The 23770-nt window shown below is 31.9% G+C and overlaps 1 protein-coding gene across 5 annotated transcripts in view; it reads right to left on the reverse strand.

The window, feature by feature from the left end:
• Nucleotides 1-23770, reverse strand: part of LOC117227959 (uncharacterized) — a 100324-nt gene that overhangs the window by 69122 nt on the left and 7432 nt on the right. For all 5 annotated transcript variants that reach the window (XM_033483534.2, XM_033483533.2, XM_033483537.2 and 2 more), the window contains exons 3-4: nt 17485-17716; nt 5829-6136 (exon numbers count right to left, since the gene is read on the reverse strand). In XM_033483534.2, the coding sequence (XP_033339425.1) occupies nt 5829-6136; nt 17485-17716 (540 nt within the window). The remainder of the gene's footprint in view (nt 1-5828; nt 6137-17484; nt 17717-23770) is intronic.

Below are 23770 nucleotides of genomic sequence, written 5' to 3' on the forward strand. Positions count from 1 at the left end.
TCGGAAAACACGTAATGCGCGCCGACACGACGAAGGAAAAACTGTGCGCGGTTTCGTAATTAAGTAAAACTTTTACAGAGCCCCGCCGCATTTTTAGACGCTATAATCCAATTACTAGGCGATCATCCTTGGAAACGTGTTGAAATGAGAAATTATATAATTACGTGAACTATTTTCTGTTACCTCAGGCGTACGCTGCCGGAACAAATAACAATTACTCAATGCGAATACGAATCAAATCGAACAAAATCATTACGAATCTATTAGTTTTTGTCATTATGTTCGATTACCAGCGAACGTGGACGCGTTTTATCTAGCCGCGTGATGTGCCGAAAGGAATATTTCGGTGGTCTATGAAAGAAAAAAAGGCTCGAGTTCTATGGACACCTTCGAGAGATAATTCGATGGCTACCTACGAGACCTGCACGGCCGTTGCATAAAACACGCAACAAAGTACACGTGACCATGCAGAAGCTTCATCGATCGAAAATAGAATATCGACACAGGTCGAAGCGTTCGTTAAGGAGAGAAGGGTACGTTTGGCACTGTTCTATGTTTCACTTCAGAGGAGATACACTGTGCAACCTGACGACACTGTGCAACCTGTCAGCTCGGCAGGTTAAAGCGACCCGGTGCTTATTGCGAACTTTTAGACAAGCGAGTCGAGGAAACCTCAAACGAGGGAAATCGCGGAATGAAATCTTCGGCGTGGTTCTAGTACGGAAATCCGACGGCTGACTGGAGAATTCACAGACGTGCGCCTTTAATTTAAAGGCGCGGAACGTCTTTGGGTTCGCACGCTGCATGTGCGCGTCCCTCTCTCTCTCTCTCTCTCTCTCTCTCTCTCTTTCTCTTTCTATTTCTCTCTTCCTCTCCTCGTTGGTCCGGACATATTTGTGTGCGGTCGCGCATGTATTCCTGGTACATATAAATCCGGAGGAGAAGTGTTTTTTTCGTGCTGAATACTGTACCGCAAGTGCTATCGACTATGGTCGCACCATATTTCTGGTTAATTGGCCAAACACTATGGCAGCCTCTTTTGCGAAAAAATATAGGACATTTGGAGAATCTTCAAGCGTTGGCACATGACCTCTCTGCCGAAAAGCTGGCCATCCTCGAGGGGATGCTCGGTTCGAGCCTCTAAAACGTGACCGATACATTCAAGTACCATCGATTGGCGATTAATTTGAGAATCTTGAAACGATGCATCTCGGTATTCGCATAAGTTTTTCATTGAGATGAATATGCTTGTATTTAAGTTTTCGGGATTTTGCTCTAGTCTAGATTGATTTTTTAAGTAGTGTAACAATTTAGAAATAAATTTACGTTTTTGTATGTATTATTGAATATTTTACAAGATATCTGTGTGACCAGTTTGTAGCGTGTATCTTAAGGTCAGTTTCCTCAAAGTTTTATTTCAAAATATTAATATTCGTAAACACAAAAGTCCTCTAAAAATGTGGACAAAAGAAAGGACGGTTTCTTAAATTACAACCCATCAGCTTCAGTTACGCGTATAAATTTTGTATGCAATTTTTCCTTCTTCTGCGATCATTTGCATACACAAATAACAAATTAAAACAGGTCTGAAAATTTACACATAAATTAATTCTAAGATTGAATCAGTAACTTGAATCAGTAAGTGATTGACTAAAGACAAAAACAAGGAGGGAGGGAGTGCATTTTAGAATAGTGGACAAACAATTCATATAATAGAAGATCATCGATGCACTATTTCCATCAAATTATTCATTCAATTATTATTTCCATTCAAATTATTAAAGAAAAGATTGTATTGAATAAAAAAGTTGTATTGAAAATTGTATTGAAAAAATTATATTGAAAAAATTGTATTGTAATGAATATGTATTTAGCATCCATCTCTTGCGATTGAAGCAGACGATATTTATTCTGCATAAAAAGTCTTCTCTTGCTCGCCGAGAACTACAGTCTCGTCATGAATAAACGGAAACATCAATTATTTGGGTAAAATATCCTCGAATAAAAAGACGAATTTCTCTAAAACGGGAACTCGTCAATAATGATTACAATATGCGTCCATTGAAAATTTGATTAATTATCGAATATATTTAGTATTTTAGAGAGAAGGTTTATCCAGTTATAAAACAAATGATTTAGTCATGGTTGGTGATGCTACCACAATAATACCTAGAAATCGTTCTTGTTTAACGTTTCATGAATAGCATTCTTTGCTTCAAGTATTTATAGTGGTTGTATATGAATACTTTTGTTGTTATGAATATAATTCAGCGGTACACGCATAAGTGAAGTTTACTACAGTTTTTTGAATAGAACACAGTATATTGTCGCAATGAAACATTAACCTAGAGACATGAAATACGAGGTAGAATCTCCAGAGACTGTTTGCATATTTCATCATCACTACGGAGAACTGTATTCCACCGAGACCTACCCTAAATAGCTTAGGCACACTCTGATAATGTTGCAAACCACAAATCAAACTTTCCTCGTGCCTATACTTCCCGTTAAATTTTAGAAGATCCCTTTAAACAGCAAACTTTGTTACACTTCTGCATTATGATATGTGATATTCATATAAATTTTGTCAACTATTATACATTGTACATGTACTAGTAACGGTCCTCGACTATGTATGTTCAACTTGTAGTAATAAATAAAATAAGTTCGATTTTTTATAATTAATTTTCATAATTAATGAAGGTATGTGTTAGCCGAACAGTTTTGTTAATAATGATTCTTATAGATCTCTTAGTTGTTCTATCTTTAATTAGCTAATTTAATTAATGACCTTGCAATGATGACTGGCTTTCAAGTAGAGAAACGTGATCTCTTCCTTTTAATGATGCATCGAGGATATCGTCACGTGTCACTGATTTGTACTTGATTTTGTGATCAATTAAAATATGCTGCAGTAATTTTTATTCGCAATACTAACAGATTATGCATATTACTTGTTTTACAAAATTAATAAATTAACGACGCGTGAAGATGACATCTGCAATAGTGGAAGAGGGAAAAGTAAGTCTAATATTTCACAAAAATTGTCACTGACTTCGCGTGGGATTTGATTACTCATTCAAAGGGTCAGAGTTCATCTATTCAAGGTACCAGTGTCTCATTTAAAAAAACTCGAAGATGAATAAGTGACTCGGTTAAAAATACTTTTACCAGCAACGTTTTCGTGAAAATTGTGTTTAAATATGTAGTTGCAGCCATTGTTATATTTAGCTGTACTCAAAGTAGAAAATGTACGTAATGAACAGAAACATTAATAAAGTTCTCTTCGATAACATACACGTTTCAGCAAGAATCGGAATGAACTACAAACAAAATTTATAAAAAATTTTTAACATTTACATGCAATTATGTTATGACGCGTAATTACATTCTGTACGATTAATATTATTTGAATGTATGGAAACCTCTATGTATGTCCATCCTACTTTATTTATTTTAGCGAAAATAATTTCATATGGTATTGCCATATAATAAGGTTTCTTAGGTAGTACACAATTAATTTTGCATTGCGGTAGAAAATTATTTATAATACATCACCTAACAATGTTAAATTTTTTTGTTAACTAGAATACAATGAAAGAAGTTATACTTTAGAAAGGTCTATTACCCTATGACCTGCATTACTACTTTCAATAGAACTTTATGTTCTTTTTCTACATTGTTGACACCACAATTATTTTATGATTTTAATTCAGTCTTTTTTGAGCAAGTTAATAAGAAGAAACAAGTGTACGAATAATAAGATAACGACTTCTTTGATTTAAAAGCCATTTGTTCAAATAGTTATACGATGTATCTATCTAGTAAATTGCATTTCTAACAACTTAATCTTGATATATTTACTAAATTGCATAAACTTTTCAGTTTAACTGTATACAATATCGACGGGAAGTATCTACAATACATGTGCAACATTGAAAAGCATAATTGCAGCTTGACGATAGCCTAATCGAATAACAGAACATCCGGAATTGGTACCGGAAGGATTTGTTCTAATCGATGGATGTGTTAAGGCATTACCTTTTCATTAAATGAATGGCTCAGTCATGAGTAAAGCAAATAAATTAAATGTGAAGATCAAATGAAATGGTATATTCATTGAAGAATGTACACTTTTAACACGTATTTGCTGCGAGAAACGTTGTAATTACAAGATACGATGCATTAAATGATGATTTACCGCTATCACACAGGTAATTTATTTAATATTATCAGAGAGCTGAATTATTTGAGTAGCCTAACGAAAGACGAGAAAAATATACAGGATAAGAAAGTGTGATACAGTTCTTTTATTATGTTCTTATATTATGGAATAGCATTTTATGAAAAAACAAAGTGTCGATAGAAATGACGGGATAATGGGCGGATTGAAAGATGTTCTCCTTCACACCACCCTAAGCCCCAATATCGTAACTTATTATCAGTCTCAATTTTTTTGAAGGAACATTACTCAACCGAGGAAGAGTGACTTTGATGTATTTTTAGTATGATACATAGCTCGTAAAAATACTTCACCAGTGTTTTTTATCAATCAACTTCCATTTCGAAGCAGTGAGAAACAGCACTTTGAGGTAGAAGTTAAGACTACCTCAAATTGTCATTAAAACAAATCATTATTTTCACCAAACAGAATAAATAAAACAAAATTTTCACCAAACAGATCAAATATTTTACACCACAGTGGAAATAAATTTTTTAAAATATGTTGATCGTTAATATATTTTTCAAACTGTCCATTTTTCCGCAAATTTGTTTGGAGCGAAAGATGCACTACTTGCACTTTGAAGTATTCGTGGACGTTCAATAATTTTAGACACCTCCACTTCAACCTCAACTTCAACGCTTTGCACTCGGAAAAGTTTCTCGAATCATTCATCAAAAATTCGAACATAAACTGGTAGAACCTTGAAAATAATTATTACAATTGATTACAGATTGTACTTATATAGATTTTATGAAAAAAAATTGTTAATTTCGAAAGTACCACAATTATTGTGGAGTTATTTCTATTAAAGTGAGTGAAGTGAGGGTCGATGTATTGAAGGGACTTACAATGTTTGTATTTCTAATTTTTACAAGACGATGTTATATAGACTCTCTATTTTTAAACACAAGTCTGTAAATTTTTCTGTTTTGTGCATGTAGCTTAAAAGGAAATAGAAAATCAGTCATCAGTCTAAAATTACTATTTTGTACAATGCGATTTTCATTCTTGAGTAATAGAAAAGAGTCGATGTATTGAATAATCGAATGATGAATGACGATTGAAAGAGAGGCAATTGAAATTGCAATATATTTGTGAAAGTATTGTGTGTAAAATTGGTGTAGCTGTTTATATTTTAATACTACGTTTCTTAAATTGATAAAATATCATTATGAACAATTACGAGGAGACTCGCTGTGTCGCCTGAGGGAGCCATCCGAGTGCAAAGGGTTGAAGACTGTTTTCATCCCCTCATCGTGATTCAAAGAATAAGTGTTAAATATTTTTGCAAGATCCATATCGCACTAAAAACTCACTTAAATCGACGTGTCTCAGTCGGATAACATCTTTCATGGATCAGATGGCAGTACAGTAAAATCTCTCCAATTATCCCTCAGCTTGCAAATAAAACTGGACAATTTGGAAAAGGGAGATACGATATTTGGGCCTCGCAACTCGTTTTTTGACAATTGGCGACTATAAAAACGAGCCGCGAAGTTCAAATAATCGTATATCCTCTTCCCAAGTTGTCCAGTTTTGATCACAAGCTGAGGGACAATTGAAGAGAATTTACTGTATATTGAATTATGTTGTTTCGACTCACCCATATCGTCTATAATCGGTGCCATCCTCAAAGTGACACCAACCAACAGCAAAGACATGGCAAGAAGGAGGCAAGCAGTCGCGACGATCGTCCACCGTGCACGCGGGGGTAGTTCCTCAGGATCGACGAACTCTTCGCGGGGAATCGTTTTGGTAACTTTACGTCGTTTCCGTTTCCGCTTCTTCCGCGGCTGATGATACTTCTCCCGAGCTTTCTCGTGTTTCTCGATGCCGCTCAAGATTTTTTCTTCCTCTAACTTGTCCGCTACGTTCAACGCCACGTAGTTTTCATCGTTGTAGTGGATCTTTCTGCGCAAACAAAACACCACAAATTCAAATGTTTTCAGTCGTAAGAAGACAACTTTACTTTTCACACGTCTCTTGTTATATGTTCAACTTCAATAAGAAGAATGATTTTTCACATGGTGTTAAAAAAAGTTAGCTTAAAACATAAGCGTGGTGGTTGCACGATGGATAGTTTAACGTATTTAACACTTTTAACACAAGACTGAATTTGTGTGTTTGAACTTCTTTTCATTTGTATTACACTGCAGAGCTGAGTTCAGAAATTTATATTCAATTATTTTCTATGAAATAATCTTTGTAATTTAAATAATTTAAAAAAAAGCGATGTGAAAACGGTTGCTTTGACTGGTAAATTAGATTTACTGTCAATTTGTTATTATATTATTATATACATTATTACTATTATATATATATATATATATATATATATATATATATATATATATATATATATATATATATATATATATATATATAGTAATAATGTATGTGAAAACGGTTGCTTTGACTGGTAAATTAGATTTACTGTCAATTTGTTATTATATTATTATATACATTATTACTATTATATATATATATATATATATATATATATATATATATATATATATTATTATATATATTATTACTATGTTTATTACAACTATTGCTACTCTTTTATAGTATATGGAAACTCCGAAACTGCAAAAAAGTGTGTATACGAATAATTGTTAATAATACTTTCCTTTTGTTGTTAGCATAAGGAACTTTTCGTCTCTAAAAAAGATTTCTTTTTGTATCTTTGTTATTATGAAGTCTTTTTCATTCCGTTTGCAGCTAAAATCTTCCTGGTACGTTTTAATTGTTTAAGAAAGTTTTGTTTAGTAAACTTTATGGGAAACCCGAGTTTATATTATGGATACAAATATTATGAATTTTATTATTATAAAATTAATTTATTTATAATTGCAAGTAACTTGCGAATTGGAATGACCTTATATCGAAGTGTTCATAATATGAGTCGTTTATTTCGAAAGTGGCCCAGGTCCATTTATTTTAAAATCCAGATATTTAAGGATTTTGCATTATAATAAATTAAAATATATTGGTAACTGATTACATGGTAGTATAATGTTTTTGCGTTTCTAAGGGTTAGTGCGTTCTAGAGGCTTTGCTGAAATGAAATTATATATAACGTAGAAATGTAAATATTAAAATAGCCAGCTCGATGTTTTTAGGAAATGGAGTTACAATTAGCTCACTTTCATAATAAATAGCTCATATATGTAAGTCACGTTGCATTTATATCTTTACGTGAAAATGAAGTAAGAAAATATTATACATTTGTCTACGAATGTATCTGCAGCTGTGATGTTTCATGCAGATTCTATTTTGTTACTTTATATATATTTTAGTAAACATACAATAGTATTGTGAAATTTTTCTTTACAATATAGAAAAATTAATATTAATTACTTACAACTAACATAATTTTAGAGAAAACCGATCTTTGATATAAATGGATATGCAGAAAAGAAAAGTGTGACAGAAACCAGAAACATGATTATAAAAATGCTGTGTTGATCAAGTATTATTTGCTAATATAACGAGATTAATATAGTAATTATTTCCAGGAATAGAAGGAATACTAATTTAATTCATAGAATTAGATAATCTTTGACTATGATGGCAAATCTTACGCAAATAGTAAGATAAGATGCTCATGAAAGCATATGTCAAGTACACATATTTTAATCCTTCAAATATTGATTTGTGTATTTTAAAAGAAAGTAAAAAATGTGAAAGCAATAATAGATTAGATTAAATAAAGACCTCAGAATAATCCCTAATCCTATATAAAGTAACTGACAATAATGAAATTTATTTCGTGCATTGAAGCGACTGTCTAAATATAGGTATACTATAAAAACTTTAATCTTTCTTAATAACTTCGCGTCAGCGAATTTTGCACTTCCACAATTGTTGCAAATGCATGCAATTCATAATTAATGCGAATGTATTTATATAATATCTGGAACGTTTTCATTTGCTCTGAATAAATGTATATGACATCAGATTAATATGAACATTCGTGTACTCTCTCAAACATCAAAATTGTTACAGATTCAGTGTATTAACGTTTATTTACAACAATTATTAAATCTTTCGATCAAATTCAGTTTAACGGGATTTCGACTAATAGTCATTATTCAAGCTTTATTCTCGATTTGTTCGTATGCGAAATTATTTGATAGAACCAAAATGCTGAAGATGACAGATTTCATGCGGAATTTATTCCAGATATTCTCTTTTTTAACATAAACGCGATTCAGAGAATACCTTCACAAAAAACCAACCGATATGAAAACAGACGTTCTTGAGGATAAATTCGTGTCAGCTTTCCAGAAAATGAGTTTTTCGGGCTATCCGCTCGAGACATTCCATTTTGTTGACCCCTGCGCTATACACAACTGCTGTTTACTTCGAGGCTTTGTTCACGATCAGAGAATGGTTCTTGCAATCTAATACTTCTTTATAGGTTCTCTATTCTCTCTGTTTTTGGAGTTTGTAGACGGTTTATCGACTTTTGACGTAATATTAAACCTGCCTCATAAAATCGTTGAAACCGTGCCTCGATCAGATTTCTCCTCGAACCTTCATTAATATCATGCAACTCCTAGCAAATGAGATATCTGCGTCTAATAGTGATGATCGGATTATTATATCGGTAGAATGAACGAACAGATAATTCCCGCTGCGACACCCAGAAGCGATTCATTATTAGTAGATTGCGGCTGCGTATGCATGATAAATGTGCAAAATGCATATGACATTTATGCATGAAAAATATGCAAAATATGCTTGGAAATATGCAAAATTTGTACGAGAATATACAAAATATTCACGATATCAAATATATATACTATATTCAGTGTTAGGTTTGATATTAAATATCAAGAATTGTTTTATAGTTATTCTGATATATTATACTTTAAATTATACTGTAATTTGAATGCACGTCCACGGCAAATAACATATGCAAGAATATTGCAATAATGTACTGTATATCTTTATAAATATACAAAATATATGCAATATGCAAAATATGCAAATAAAAAATTTATATATATATATATATATTTTTGGAATCAGCTGATTATAATATTTTCTACGTAGTGTACTTAATAGTGTTCCTATTTTCTAAAAAAATATGTATTTGCATAAACATCCACGCTCTAATTATTAATAACTCGTCAAAGCCAATATACCTCCATATTTCCATTTACTACGTTGCGAGTATGAGTAATTTATTATTCAAAGAAAAAAGTTCCCCATCCTACGAGGGTGATTATTATTCCTTGAACTTGGTACTTATTTGGTATGTAGATATTGAATATGCATATTTCCCTTTGGTGTCGAGCACCAAATGCTGTTACTGCTTTGGAATAGTGTTTCTGTAGAAAGTATGATTTCTTTTGATTATTTGATTACTGAAAATAGATATTCTAAAAATTTCTTCTATGCTGACTGAGAACTTCAATCCCAATCTTTATAACAGTACGATTAAAGTAAAGAGTCATTGTTCGATTGGTATTAAATTCTTTCGATTCCCATTTAAAGGGTGCAAAAGGGTTTTTAACTTTTCCGATTATTCGATATATCATGAATTCGACAATAGCAATTAAGATTAAATATAATTATAATAATAGAATGATATCTATTTACAGATAGATAGGTATGAATCGATAGACATGGTAGACATCAATCTATTACAGATGATTATTACAGATACGTAGACAAGGTAGATAGACATCAATCTATTATAGATAGAGAGATAGATAGAAAATTTAATTTTCCATGGAATAATTCTTCTTGAAATTTATTTCTGTCTCTTTTAATAATTCCCTTTTTACAAATAAAATGCCAGAAGCTCTAATAAATACCACTTGAGTTGTATTTTGGTGTCATTCATTTATTAATTAATTAATAAAATAGATTTATTTCAATAGATTCTATTAAAAATCGAAGCCATATAATTCTAGATCTCCGCAGTACCTAATATCTTAGAATATATTAGCCCTTAATTAATACTTCGAACATTTTCTGTCACAATTAGCAACCTTGATTGTTAAATCAAAGATCTGAAAAATAGAAAATTTTATCTTGAAAAGAAAACTTGAAAATTATTGTGAACTTATTTAGATTTCTTTTAATAATGTGCTTCATTTTAACGAAAACAAAAGTAATATTACTACTATAATTAATGAACAGCAGATGGTACAATTGCAATGCAAAGGCATAATGACTGGAAAAATAAAAATTTGAGGACGAACATTTTTTGACGAAATTTGAAGGATTTTATCGTTTCTAAGGGATGAAAAAATGGAACGCATAATGGACCCTCTCCGTAAACAACCTCATTTTTTGAAAAACAACCTCGCACAAATATGATGGTCAAATATTAGTTTGTATTGCTTCGTAACGACCATGTTTGGCGAAATTGATAAGTTGCACTATTCTCGCTAGATCCCGCGATCCTCTCCGCCATTTCCCGCGAGCTAAATAGCACAGCGCTGCGAAATTGTAATTGCACCGCGCAACCGCCAGAGGACCACCCACCTACTACGAATTCTCGTGGATGACGAAGATAACGTTCTGTAATTAAAGTCTGTATTTTGAGAGAGGAGACCCGAGGTGTTCTCAAACCACTAGCATCATAGGAATATGGCGATCCTTGCGTATTTCGTGCGACGTTATCACATGGCGCGGTGTAACATTGTGTTTCTTTCTTTTTTCAGCCGCCACCCTCGGTCGTTGTCAGTGACCCGGTAAAACAGATTCCTTCGTTTATCTAGCGAGACGAAGTTTCTGCACCGTTTTTGTTTGCAAAATTATTAAACGCACAGAGTTTACTTTTCCTTGTTTATCAGTAAAATTTGACTTAAAATCTTTGATTGATGACGATAATTATTTTTTTTAATACGAAAATGATATTTTATTTTGTAAACTTTAATTTTGTGGCGATTTTAATACTAGAACGTGTTATTTGACACGTTCTAAACATTTAATTTACGACGATTGAAATAGGGTATTTGTTCAATAAACTTAACTCATGTATTACCATTAAAATTGCTAAAAATTTAAATAAATGTATGCTTGTTATTTTTAAGAACATAAAACAGCTGTTGTTAGTATTCCGTAAACCTATTGCTAATATTGAAAACTTTAATTGGATTTGCAAAATTGAAAACAGAGTAAACATTAGTACATTGAAAAACACGTGACCAAACAGAGAAATTATTATTAACCCTTTGCAGTTGAAGCAATTTTAACTCTAAATCCAAAATAGTTATTCGCATCTACAGTATTCCCATACGAAATTGAGTCTTATGACTCATACAACCCTTACACTTTTAATAGTTCTTTAAATATAAACAAATCTGATAATGTTAAGGTTATTTTGGGAACATCGTATCACAATTTTTAATTATGCCACAGAGCCACCACTGGGGTGAGAGAGAGAGAAAGAGAGAGAGAAAGAGAGAGAGAGAGAAATGGTTAATAATAATATTATAATTTTTATTTATTTTATAATTTTTATTTAATATATGAGCCGTTTATTTTGAAAGTGGCATAAGTCACTTTGTTTTTAAGTCGATATATTTAAGGGTTTGCGTTTTAACACGTTTCAAAATATGGATGCTAACTTTCGAGAAGATTTACTTGTATTTGTTATCTCAGGATACTGATATTTTTCTCAGTATAAATAATTTCGTATAAACATTAAAAAATCACCACTTTTCATTACGTTAAAGTGACTTATGCCACTTTCAAAATAAACAGCTCATATAACTAGCAAAGGAAAGTTCAAATTGCTGACACAATAGAGTACAATTTTTACAATAACTAATAATTAATATACTAAATGCGCGTATTAAAATAAATCTTTCAATCGAATAGGTAAAATACGTATAACTGCGTGGGTGTTTTGCATCCACAAATGTTCTTTACCACACACACACATTGTTCGATGTTGTATAAATCATGTGTGCACAAGTTCGAATCATATTTTTCGTATGTCAGGAGGTAAACTTCCAAGAAATACGAGTTTATTTAGTGCTACAGTAAAACTCCATTTATTCGAACTGTGTTTACAAGAAACATAGTTTGTTTTTTTGAAAGGCAAGACCTGAGGTATAGCGATGTACAGTAGTCCAGATCAAAAGGTCGCTAGTGACATCGGAGTATACTTTTAAACCGTAAAAAACATCGGGATAGAATTTACACTAAAAACGTTTGCAAAATGATGCTTTTCATCGTTATATAAAATATTTAGCAAATATTCATTTAAATCGTTCCACAAATGTGTTCGTTTAATATTTCTCTCAATGTTTTCGAAGAAATTGAAACTGTAAATTTTCGAAACCTCTTCTTTCAAGATTATAGAGAAAAATGAAATAAAAATTGCGATAAAGTCTACAATTTTTCCAAACGTTAATGTATTGTTCAACTGCGTCAAGTTTATGCAAGAAGAAACTGTAAGGTTTTAGTTGAAAATTTATTTAAAATACAGTGCTTATACACTGGCAAACAGGACAAATAAAATGTTAAAGTTATATTTAGCATTCAGTTTAACATTTTCGCGTGTATTGCTTAGCATGACTTTTGTATCGAGGAAAGTAATAATCTTTACGCGTAAATTTTACATGTAGCTTTGTGTTTTATGCTCGTAGAAGTCCTGTTTTTTATTGATAAAATACCGAATCAAGTGTTTTCTTAACATCCTTACTTTCCAATCGATTCAACTTCAATAAAATTTTCAACTTGCGTATAAGTTACCGAGATCTACAAAACATATTTAAATTTTCGTTGTAGACTCAGATGAAAAAGTTGAAAGAAGTTGAAAGAAGTTGAAAGAACATCAGTTTTTGATTCCTTTGTCATTCTAACCAAATGCAATCGTTGCAAACATTATTCACTGATTATCCATAAAACTAGTCAGTCTGACATCTGAAAAAGATTGAACTTATTTGGTCCAATTTTCAAAAAGTTACTGCGTTCTCATTTTTCCAGAAATTGCGGTTGTGAACTCACTTTTTGGGTCGATCATACATGCGCGGCTGGAAATCCAGTTCTATGCGTACGAGTTCGTCGCAGCCAAGCGAACGAACGATTGTGGGAGGAAGAAGTAGTGGATCCTTATTAACCGAATGATCCGGTTATCCGATCCGTCTTAACCCCCGACAGGTTCGGATAAATGGAGCCGTATTGTATTGACGTTTGCCAATAACGGGCGGGAAGCACGAACCGAACTTGCGCGACGCAACGCGACGGTCCTTTGTTCAACGGCAAATGAGCCATGTGCGGCGAATCATGCACCGTGTAAAAGAGCCTTCAGATCATTGTGTATCACTGACCGCATTTTGCTGCCGGCATCTCTGACGTGCAAATTGGCATTAAAATACAGCGTCCTATAATTATCGATCAAATGTGCTGCGGGAATTAGAAAATTCTGGATACTAATTCGATCGAAGTGTATATGTGGATTTCAGTAATCACCCTAATTAACCGGCACCATCAACTAGGTACAGGAATATCAACGAGAAACATTTTTTATGTGGATTACAAAAAGAAATATCAATAAATGATCAACTTATTGTTTCGATAATTATTATTATACGATTCAAAGTCACATTTTACATTTTAACCGCGTTTTTAACCGCGAGCGAGTTTTGATTTTGTTATGCAGATGCGACCTAACAATTAGGTTAAAAAAAATGTAAAAAGAGAAACAAAAAAACGATTTTTAGTTTTTAAGAATTAAAAATTAAAATTTGTTTTTATTTAGTTTTCTTTGCTGAATTTTACAAAATATTTGGAACATGAATTCCACGTTGTCTGTGGTATAATTAAATAGTAGATTTTAGGCTTTTATCACCAAAATTGGTAGGTGCAATACAAAATTGTGAAGAGAGACAAATTTGAGAATATCGTTACATTATTTTTAACTTACGATAGTCATAAAACAAATACATACATTCATTTTTATGTATTTCCTGTTCTTTCGTTTTTTAATTGATTGAGAAAGTTTTTATTCTGCATAGAGATCCGCAGTCTATTTACGAAACTTTGTTCATCAATTTATTTTGTACATCATGGTATGCGTTTTCGTCAAGGAATTTCTAATTTAAAATTTCTCGAGATTTATGTATTCCACTTTGTGTGTGCTGCGTAGAAGTCTGATTGTGGGAGGGAAGACTTTTATGCATTCTTGTTCTTGCCAAGCTTCATGTGATTGCGAGGACATATAGTAAAGTCAAAGAAGAAATTTATTGCGGAGTCGTGGATTCTGGACGTTTACAATGAATCGTTCGTGAGCAATGAAGTTGGTTCGAAAAGAAGGTTGAAGTAATAAACTGGATATCAAAGTTGCACAATCAAAATTGTGCAACAAAATGGTAGAATTGTAAAATATGATTCACTTAGAATTTGATTCAGTTATAATTTAATTCACTTACAATCTAATTTCCTCAAAATTTTATTTGTTTAAAATTTGATTCGCTAAAAATTAAGGTGAAGAAAAATTTCGTCGATTGAGAAATTGAAACAACAGTTATTTCAGAAGCTCAAAGTTGGTTCTTTGTAAGACTAATAGATCAAACATCAGAACGATGAATGATCGCTTGCCATCTTTAGATTCATGTTACGTACTTGGCGTGAATATTTTTCGAGTTCGTTTCAGAAAACGAAAAATTGAACTGTTGAAATCTCTAACGAGCCATAAGTTAGCGTTAAAACTATGCAATTCCCTATGTATTATATAAACGTCCCAGTTATCGGAGCCGTCCAATTCCCAACGGATTTAGGTTAATGAAGTCCTATTGTATGTGAAACATGTAGTGAACTCGTCGATTCATGTGCATATTTCGAATTTTAGTGTTTTAATCACGTTTGAAGATACGTTACTCTCGCATACCTCCCAAAAAGACAATTGCCTTCGATACTTCATATTGAATTTTCTTTGTTCCTAGGTATACGATTATGCAATTTCCAATACCATCTGAAACCAATCATACCGAACAATAGAGTGTTCACTGTCACTAAGATTGATCAGATTACCAACACACAGTAATTACAATGCCAGTTGCATTAATTAATTAACGTCAATGTGAAGATAAACTTAATTAAGCTTGTCAAACGAAAAATTTCACAAACTTTTTATTATTGCTACAAATGTAAGAAAGACGTTGAAATTTGTCTATATAAAAGTATAAAGTCTGATGACACCACCACCCATAAATAAAATAGATGATTTTGTACAATACGTTGTGCAAAGAATTGCCTAGAATTTAATCTTTTAGACGTTTCATGTTGTTTGGTGCGAAGGTAATTAAAATTTAAGATTGCATACTCGTCATATGAATAATAGAAGACATGTAACGATAGATAATAAATAATTCTGTTCTTTGTGTAGAAGGAGACAATGACAGAAGATAAGCAGACATTAAATGTATTCTGGCATTATAACGTTTTCTCCGGTGCATTTCTAGCCGGAGACCATTAACGTTAGACTGAGTTTCATTACAATTCTGAACACGCTTTGTTCGCCATGCAATTCTACCATGACCCTATATTGGGTGAACATCCAACGAAGAAGCGCATCCACGCACGAGATGACCCAGTTCCTTGAATCATTGCTCTTATGAGAAAATCGAATTCCTTTCTTTGCAAACACGATTATCGATGTCTCTTTGCAGCTTCACAACACGCGTCGCGATCTCGCGGCGATCAATAAACATTCAAGTTATACTCGGTAAAATTGATAGAAAGGAGTATTTTAAATGCTACTTCCAGTGATCATTAATTTACGGATCAATTAAAACAATATTTTAAATATGAAATGTCTTTTTCGCAAATAAAATATTTTCATTTTGACAGCCTATAAAATAATTTTAACTTTGCATTACAAATGGTATTTCAAACAGTTTTTTGCAATGAAAATATATTCAGAAAAGTGTCATTATTAATATAAGTGAAGGAATATAATTAATTTATTATATATATAAAATAATTTAAGAGTAAATAATATTAAAAAATAATTGTTTAATGCACAAATATTTTGTGATATTTTTAATTCACAAATCTTTTCGCGAATATTTCGTTATCGGTCAATATTTCTATGAATGAAAAATGTATTGTACGACGACAGTACATATTGTGAGAGAGAATATCAAAAGAATAAGAAATTATTTACGTCAAAAGGAAGAGAAATACTTTTATGAGGTACGTTTATAAGATAGTATGTCGCGCTATCTTCGGAATTTAAATAAATAAAATGTTAACATATTTGTTTTTACGATACATTTTACGATGGAATATCATATCATCGAAGCTATCTTCAGGATTTAAATATTTATGATGTCAATATGTTTGTTCCTACAATGGAAAATTACTTTATCCGTGCTACCCTCGGAATTCAAATGATTAAAATATTGATGGATTTGTTCGTATGATGGAATATCATGTTATTGAAACTGTTCCCGGAATTTAAGTAACTAAAATGTTAATATGTTTGTTTTTATGATGTAATATAATTTTAGTAACTCAGAAAATCGAGCAATTTTTAATTTTTAAAACTCAATACGTCTGAACAACGATGCAATAGATTTTTAATTACTACGGAATTTATAAAGATTCATTCAGCAGAAACACACATTCACAGAACAGTGAACATTAATTTTAACGTCCGACTAACTGTCAAAGAAAGATAGATAGATATCGTTGCTCGTATTTTAAAATTCCCTATATAATTGAATTTATAAATTGTAAAACTCTTTTAAGGAAATAGAATTAATTTCGCTGAAAGTAACTGCAATTTATTAATTTCATTTTTGTCGAAAGGGCTATCTAATAAATTTTGATTCAAATGCGAGCATAATTGAAAGATTTTCGTATAAAATTCTATTTAAAAATTGTTATTTCCCATCTCTGGGTTCAACTTGATTATTTTTCCATTTGAAGCTTCCTGCAGTACATTAAAGTTTTATTTTTCCATTTCCAAAAATTTAAGGTTAGTATGACTAAATTCGTTCCATTCGAATTATTAATTCGAATTTTTATTTTTATTTTAATTAAGTTCGTTACATTCCACGTTTGTTTAGCTTCAACTGCAAGTTGCATAAAATTTGTCGGTTCTGAAATTCATACAGCTTCGAGTCGAAAAATCTAATTAAAAAGTATATTGCAATCCTTTTAAGGATTCCTTTGAATTATACAGCAAAAGTGTAGGTTCATCGCTACACATTAACGAAAAAATAGTTCAAGTCAAACACTTTGTGAGATGTATCTTACATGTGATAAGTATTACTTACAATTGAGCTGTACTTTCGGATAAGCAGTAGGCACTTTGGTGCAACTGCGGATATTCGCAGGAATCGCTGAAAGTCTCCCGTGTCCTTTCGAAATTGATCAGTGCAAGATTTTGATCGGCGTCCAGTCCATAGAGCTCAAATCGAGAATTGAGACCAGTTTGAACGTCTCTCGAATGTTTGCGTTTCTTTTTCGGACGCCGTGGACTTTCCGAGGCTCTTCGTCTTGCTTTATCTGCAACAGTATATTATACATAAAATTCTCTCTCTGCTATCTGCAGAGATCCTACACATATTAAGATACCGCGAAATCTAAGTTATCCAAACCAATCGGAAGAACGTGAACATTTGGATGATAGAACAGTTACTTAACGTGTTAACTGTCGAAAATCATCCCCAAAAATTCCCATAAATTCTAAGCGATTAATGAAACTGTAACTAGAAAGTTACGATGTATTATAATAAATAGTATTTTAACCATTTAAAGTAAAAACAAAAGTAATTACCAAAACATTTTATTGTACACATTCAAATGAAATATTTGGAAGATTTCTACTTATGTGATATTATAAGTAGAATTATTAAGTATTAAATGTTACCTCAAAAAATCCCATGGAAGCAAAATAATATAATTGATGAAATTGAAAATAGGAAGATAAAATTTGCCGTATCCGATGTTATTTTAACTATTTCGCATTCTAAACATCCATATAAAATTCAGTTTGTTCGAATATATTATAATAAAAATGAATCTTCGAAGCTCGTCATAAATTTCCGATCTGTGACCAACGGGACACATATAAATCAATAATGCTGCGTATGAATCGTTTTATTTGCACATGAAATTTGATTAAGATATCATAAATTCACGTAATCGAATTTCTACTGTAACAGAAACTTACGATCCGCGGTGTGAGAAATAAAATTAATATCGAATACATTTACAAAATTTTAATTGGCAATTGCATAAGAGATTGGTGTGAATCTAATCACACCGAAGTTAGACAGTCATAAAGAGATTTCATTAAACTTGGAATACTGCAAGGAACTAACTTGAATTTTGATTTTGAACTTTGATCAAAATTAAATTCTTTTTAATCAGTAATTTCCGCTAACAATTGTTAGATTGAGTACTTAACAGTACTCAAAGAGTATGATTCATTCGTTGAATTCTGTTCGGACACGGAATTATTTAAATTAAAATATCATTTACGAACTTTGTTAATCTTCACTGTACACCATGCATAAAAATTTCATATGGTACACATGAGGTGTCATGCACACCAGAAAATTAAAACGGCTGTCACGGTTGAACTACATATTATTTCGGGTCCGAAAAATTAGTAAATATTCTTCAGACGTTCTAAAGTAGAGGTGAACAGCGTTTTTCTTAAAAATATCACTTTTACGTAGTAAAAAAGATCCGGAAAGTTCACGCTTCGTGACTTGTTCAATACTTCGAACGCGGCTCGAGTCCGTCCCGACCTTCTGTCAAAGCCTCGTGCTGCGGGCTCTCGAACTTCGCGCCCTCACCTCTCATTGGTCAGTGTTTTCCGTTAATAACTCGTAAACAAAGCCGCAGATTGCATTTTCGCAAAGGAAAAAGTTACTTAGAATGACCTCAGCTACCCCGCATTTCCGTATTGCGAGACATTTTTGGAACACTCTGTATATACACGATGTCCCGCATTTTTTCATAGATGCTTCAGGAGTGTTCTACAAGTAAAAATCAGACTAAAATGTTATATAACAGAAAGTTCATAAATGTTTTGTTGAAACGTTATGTCAAAAATAAGAAATGTGAAAGGTATGATAAGGATAGTGTATAAGAGACAAATTAATTACAAGAATCAACATCGTCTGCGAAGAGATTAAACAAAGTCACAAGCAACTGAAATCAACAATAAATTCAATAACTCGTTGATGTCAATTTTGTCTCAACGAAGTCGAGCGTGACTTTGAAATGGAGGTACACAGTCTTCACGCGACAAGAAGGCACGTTTGTTCTCTTTTACAAACTGCTCCAATGCCGCAGCTATCGGTCGCTACTGGACGAAAACGGTGACAAAGATCGACGGCGGTCAATTGCAACCGATAGTTGCGGCAGTGGGACATCTACTAAGAGGGGGAATATAAACACAAAGATGTGCCTTCTTGTCGCGTGAGGACTGTAGGTATATTTAACAGCGTTTAAGTCATATTTTGCATTTTTGTCACAAATTCTTAACAAAGCATTTATGGACTTTTCATTATATCACATTTTAGTCGTATTTTTACTTGTAGAACACACTCTTGAACCATGTACGAAAAAATGCGGAACACCCTGTATATTCTGTAAAATTTGTCGTATAAATTACAAATGTCTTAACAAGACAGTCGTCAACTGATCGAATTAAAAATTCAGAATGGGTCACTTTATTGTGCACATTTGTAGTAAATTCGTACATTTCTGCTGTCCTCGATCTCGGACTGAAGTGCCATTAACGCGTCATAGATCTCTATACGACACACGACCGTTGAAAGATCTGACAGGGATAGGGTCTTTGTCGGCACAATCCTCTTGCAGATCCATAACGGATCTCCATCTTGCACGCGACTTAGGAAATAAGAGTCACCTTGGACCATTTTGCTGCTATGTGTGCCTCGCTTGTGATGAGCATCTAAATTATTTCTGACGATATTGAAAGTAGCAAAATATTACTGAAAGGAACGCGGAAAGAAAAAGAGATGCCAACTTGGGTTGACGATTTCCCCTTTTCACATTCATATAACCTACATGCAACATGGCCGCCGGCGGGTTCTATCCCTTGTAGCAATCTACATATGTAGACAGAGTGTCAAAAGAAGCTTTAGCTGCTTTGAGGACAGATAGTACTTGTGAAAAAGAACTGAAATAAAATACATCATAAATAATAAGGAGACTGCGGATTTTAAGCATTTATACAAAAATTTATTAGGCGAAACACAAAGCAGTGACAAGAATAAAAATAACTTTAGGATTACTGGTACATTCTTTTCAATCTATTACACCTATTAACAAAGAATGCAACCTATTATTTTGCCTTAGTTGCAATTTTCATTTTGCTTAAGGATCCGCAGTCTAATAATAAAATACAAAATCAAGAATAAGAATATTTTAGTATTTCGTCTGCGCTTATCTGACGACTTACAGATTGATTTCCATGATATATTTACTGTAACTCAATTAAGTTTCTGTATGTTTGCAAAGAACATATTCATTAGGAAAGATAAGAGCTTTTCTTCTTAGATAAATACAATTAAAATTATGGAAAGTGAACATAATAAACAATTTTAGTAGTAGTATTATAGTAGCATTATATAAATATTAGTATCATTAGTATATCATAATTCTCTAAATTTTACAATATTGATATAATATTATTATCTTTTAAGAAATGCTTGAAATACAAAAACTTTTTTCACTATACATTCAAACTACGAATCAATCAGAAGAATATATTACAATCGTTCATGGTTTATAGTTTGCAAAGTGTAAAATTATCTTTTTAATGCAGAACTATATCATCATTAGCAATAAATATAATAGATTTAAACGTGAATTTATTAATGGAACATTGGTGCAGTGGTTACATTGTTTAAAAACAATATCTGCGCCAGTTTTGGTTATCGGAACAGTTTTGTGTGCTTTGAGCACAGAAATGCCAGCAGACTCTTTTGAATTATGAATAAAATTGTCTAGCACTGCGTCATTGTCGCCATCAATTAAACAACAGACTGCACGCTTTTTGTTCTCCTCTCAGAAAATAATACCGGGGTAAAATTAGTCTTTTTAATATTATAGCTGTGCTCGAATCCGTGAGTTCAAATGCAAGTTTAACGCTATTAACGAGTATCGAAGCAGTGGCTTTAGAGCAAAATGTCGATATTCCGTAAGCGGGTGGAGGACATCTGCGCTTTTCGATGCAAGATTTTATGCGATATAGAATGCTATAACTTCACTGCTGGTCTAAAACGAGCCACTGAAATGTACTATAATATTAGAATTATACTAACCGCGTTCCACGGATAATAATATCTTACCTGCTATGTTTTATATTATATATTATTTTGTTTTTCGTTATTTAGAATCTATTTGAAATAATTTTTCAATTACTTTTTATTTAATCGAATACATTTTCTTAATAAAATCTCAAACAGTTACTATTTTTGCAATGTTAGCACTTTGACTGCCGTGCTATCTGTATGTGGCTAACAAAATTATTTGCTCGGACTTAAAAATTAATTTTTACATTAATTTATTATATCTTCCTGATTTTATTCGGATTTTTCTCAATTTAAACTTGAATGAATGAAATACTTTATAACCTCGTGAAATTTTTGAAGTTGTTGGCGTAGCAGTCAGGTGTTAATATCGTCAACTGCTTTTGAACAACTTTTCATTTAGTGTATATTTCTATATAGTACTTCAGGTAGATTCACTTCAATATGTTTTTTTGGCGAACTTTTTCAACTAACAAGCTTCGTGATCGAAAATTCTAAACACTCCCGTAGAAAATAACTGAATAAGAAAAATAAATAAATAACTTGATTAATTTAGTGTAACATCTTATACGTCAAACTTTTCCTTATCTTATTTAAAATAAAATATGGCCACGTTTTATGGCTTCAAATATATATTTTATATATTTATACATCAATTGTAATTAGACGTAGACTTCCAAATTCATTCTTGTGTATTGTAGTAAAGATTCTTTCACATAACGAAGAAAATGTAAAGCTTGCTGAACTTCCGTTCATTACGAGAAATACGATTTGCGAGTGCTTCTATGAAACAACTAAAGGTATCTTTCCCGAGTTTATACTTAGCTTTAGGAAAATTATATTAACCGGGCTCATGAATTTCAAGTTACCATCTAGTTTAAAGCAGTTAACAATGTTACTTACTACGACTCCGTCTGAAAAGTCTTTCATCCTGATTTCGATGGAGAATGAATAATAGACGCAATTATGTAATCGTGGAATAAAAGGTACTTTAAACAATCGAAGAAACTCGGCGCTCCAGCTTTCAAACTTCATAGTAGGTGAAGATGGAAAAGTTTGCAGTATTTCAAAGTACATAAATCATTTTCACTTACTTTAACACCCTAAAAACCGTATTCAATCGCTAGAACAAGACAATCATTGACGATGTCCTATTACAAGTTATTCAAAGCGTGTACAGTTTTACTTTGAATTTAATATAATATAAAAATAAATATTGCTATTTGTAAATGGAAACTTGTCGTAATTTTAAAATTAAAATGATGAAAAATGTATTACACAAAGCTGTTCAAAAATAAAAGGTAAGAGTGATAAATAATTAAGCGTTGCGTAACAATTTTTACATTTAATTGTTACTTAGCGTGTTGATGAATAAATATGTGTGTAATTTCTTTGACTAATTTCGTTCATAACTTTAGTGAAATCATTTTCATTATAACTATTTAGTATTATTCGTAATGCGATTATCACTTTTGAATATAACATAACATCAAATTGATTAACATTAAATCAGATTCATCAATATTAACATTACTTTTAATTTTATATTAACTGAATAATTAATATTATTTTGTATTAATTTATATTAATACTAGTAATTACTTTTAATATTAGTAATTCAAATGTATTTATGAGGATCTTCCGATCTTACGCAAGCTATGATTTTGGATGATCGTTTCTTTGAATTTATTTAAATACGGTAACTGTTCATCCTTATTATAAAATTTTGAAAAATACTGAAGATAAGAAGAGTTCTTCACCATTCATTGTTTAAAATATATGTTTTTAGCTCTATTTTGAATAAAACATCCTTTGATCAGTGAATATTGTTAAAAAAAGAAATTATTACAAAATCGTTCATGGCAGTGAAAATTAAGTTTAAATTTTTTTAACTGCAGATGAAAAAGACGTTTAATTGGACAATATTTTTCAAATAGCTTGTTATAAATAAATTTTGGGAACAATTTAATTATACAGAATTAAAGACATAGACCTACTATCTCCTATTATAATTCTTTCATTCTGTAAATCTATCAAAAGTGGCAGAGACACGATATAGTTGTATTAGTCTTCTTATATAAAGATAACTCTTAAAGGGGATAAAAAAACCAGACACAAAGTATACCGCTCAGAAATCCTCTAATCATGACAATTAACCTTCTTATTTACCGTGCATGCATCAACTAGACGTATCATTGCACGTGAGGATGCACGTGATGGTTCTTATCATTGCTGTGCACATGAGGATAATGATTTCGTTTCAGAT

This window comes from Megalopta genalis, chromosome 17 (assembly GCF_051020955.1).
Source record: "Megalopta genalis isolate 19385.01 chromosome 17, iyMegGena1_principal, whole genome shotgun sequence".
NCBI classification, from domain to species: Eukaryota; Metazoa; Arthropoda; class Insecta; order Hymenoptera; family Halictidae; genus Megalopta; species Megalopta genalis.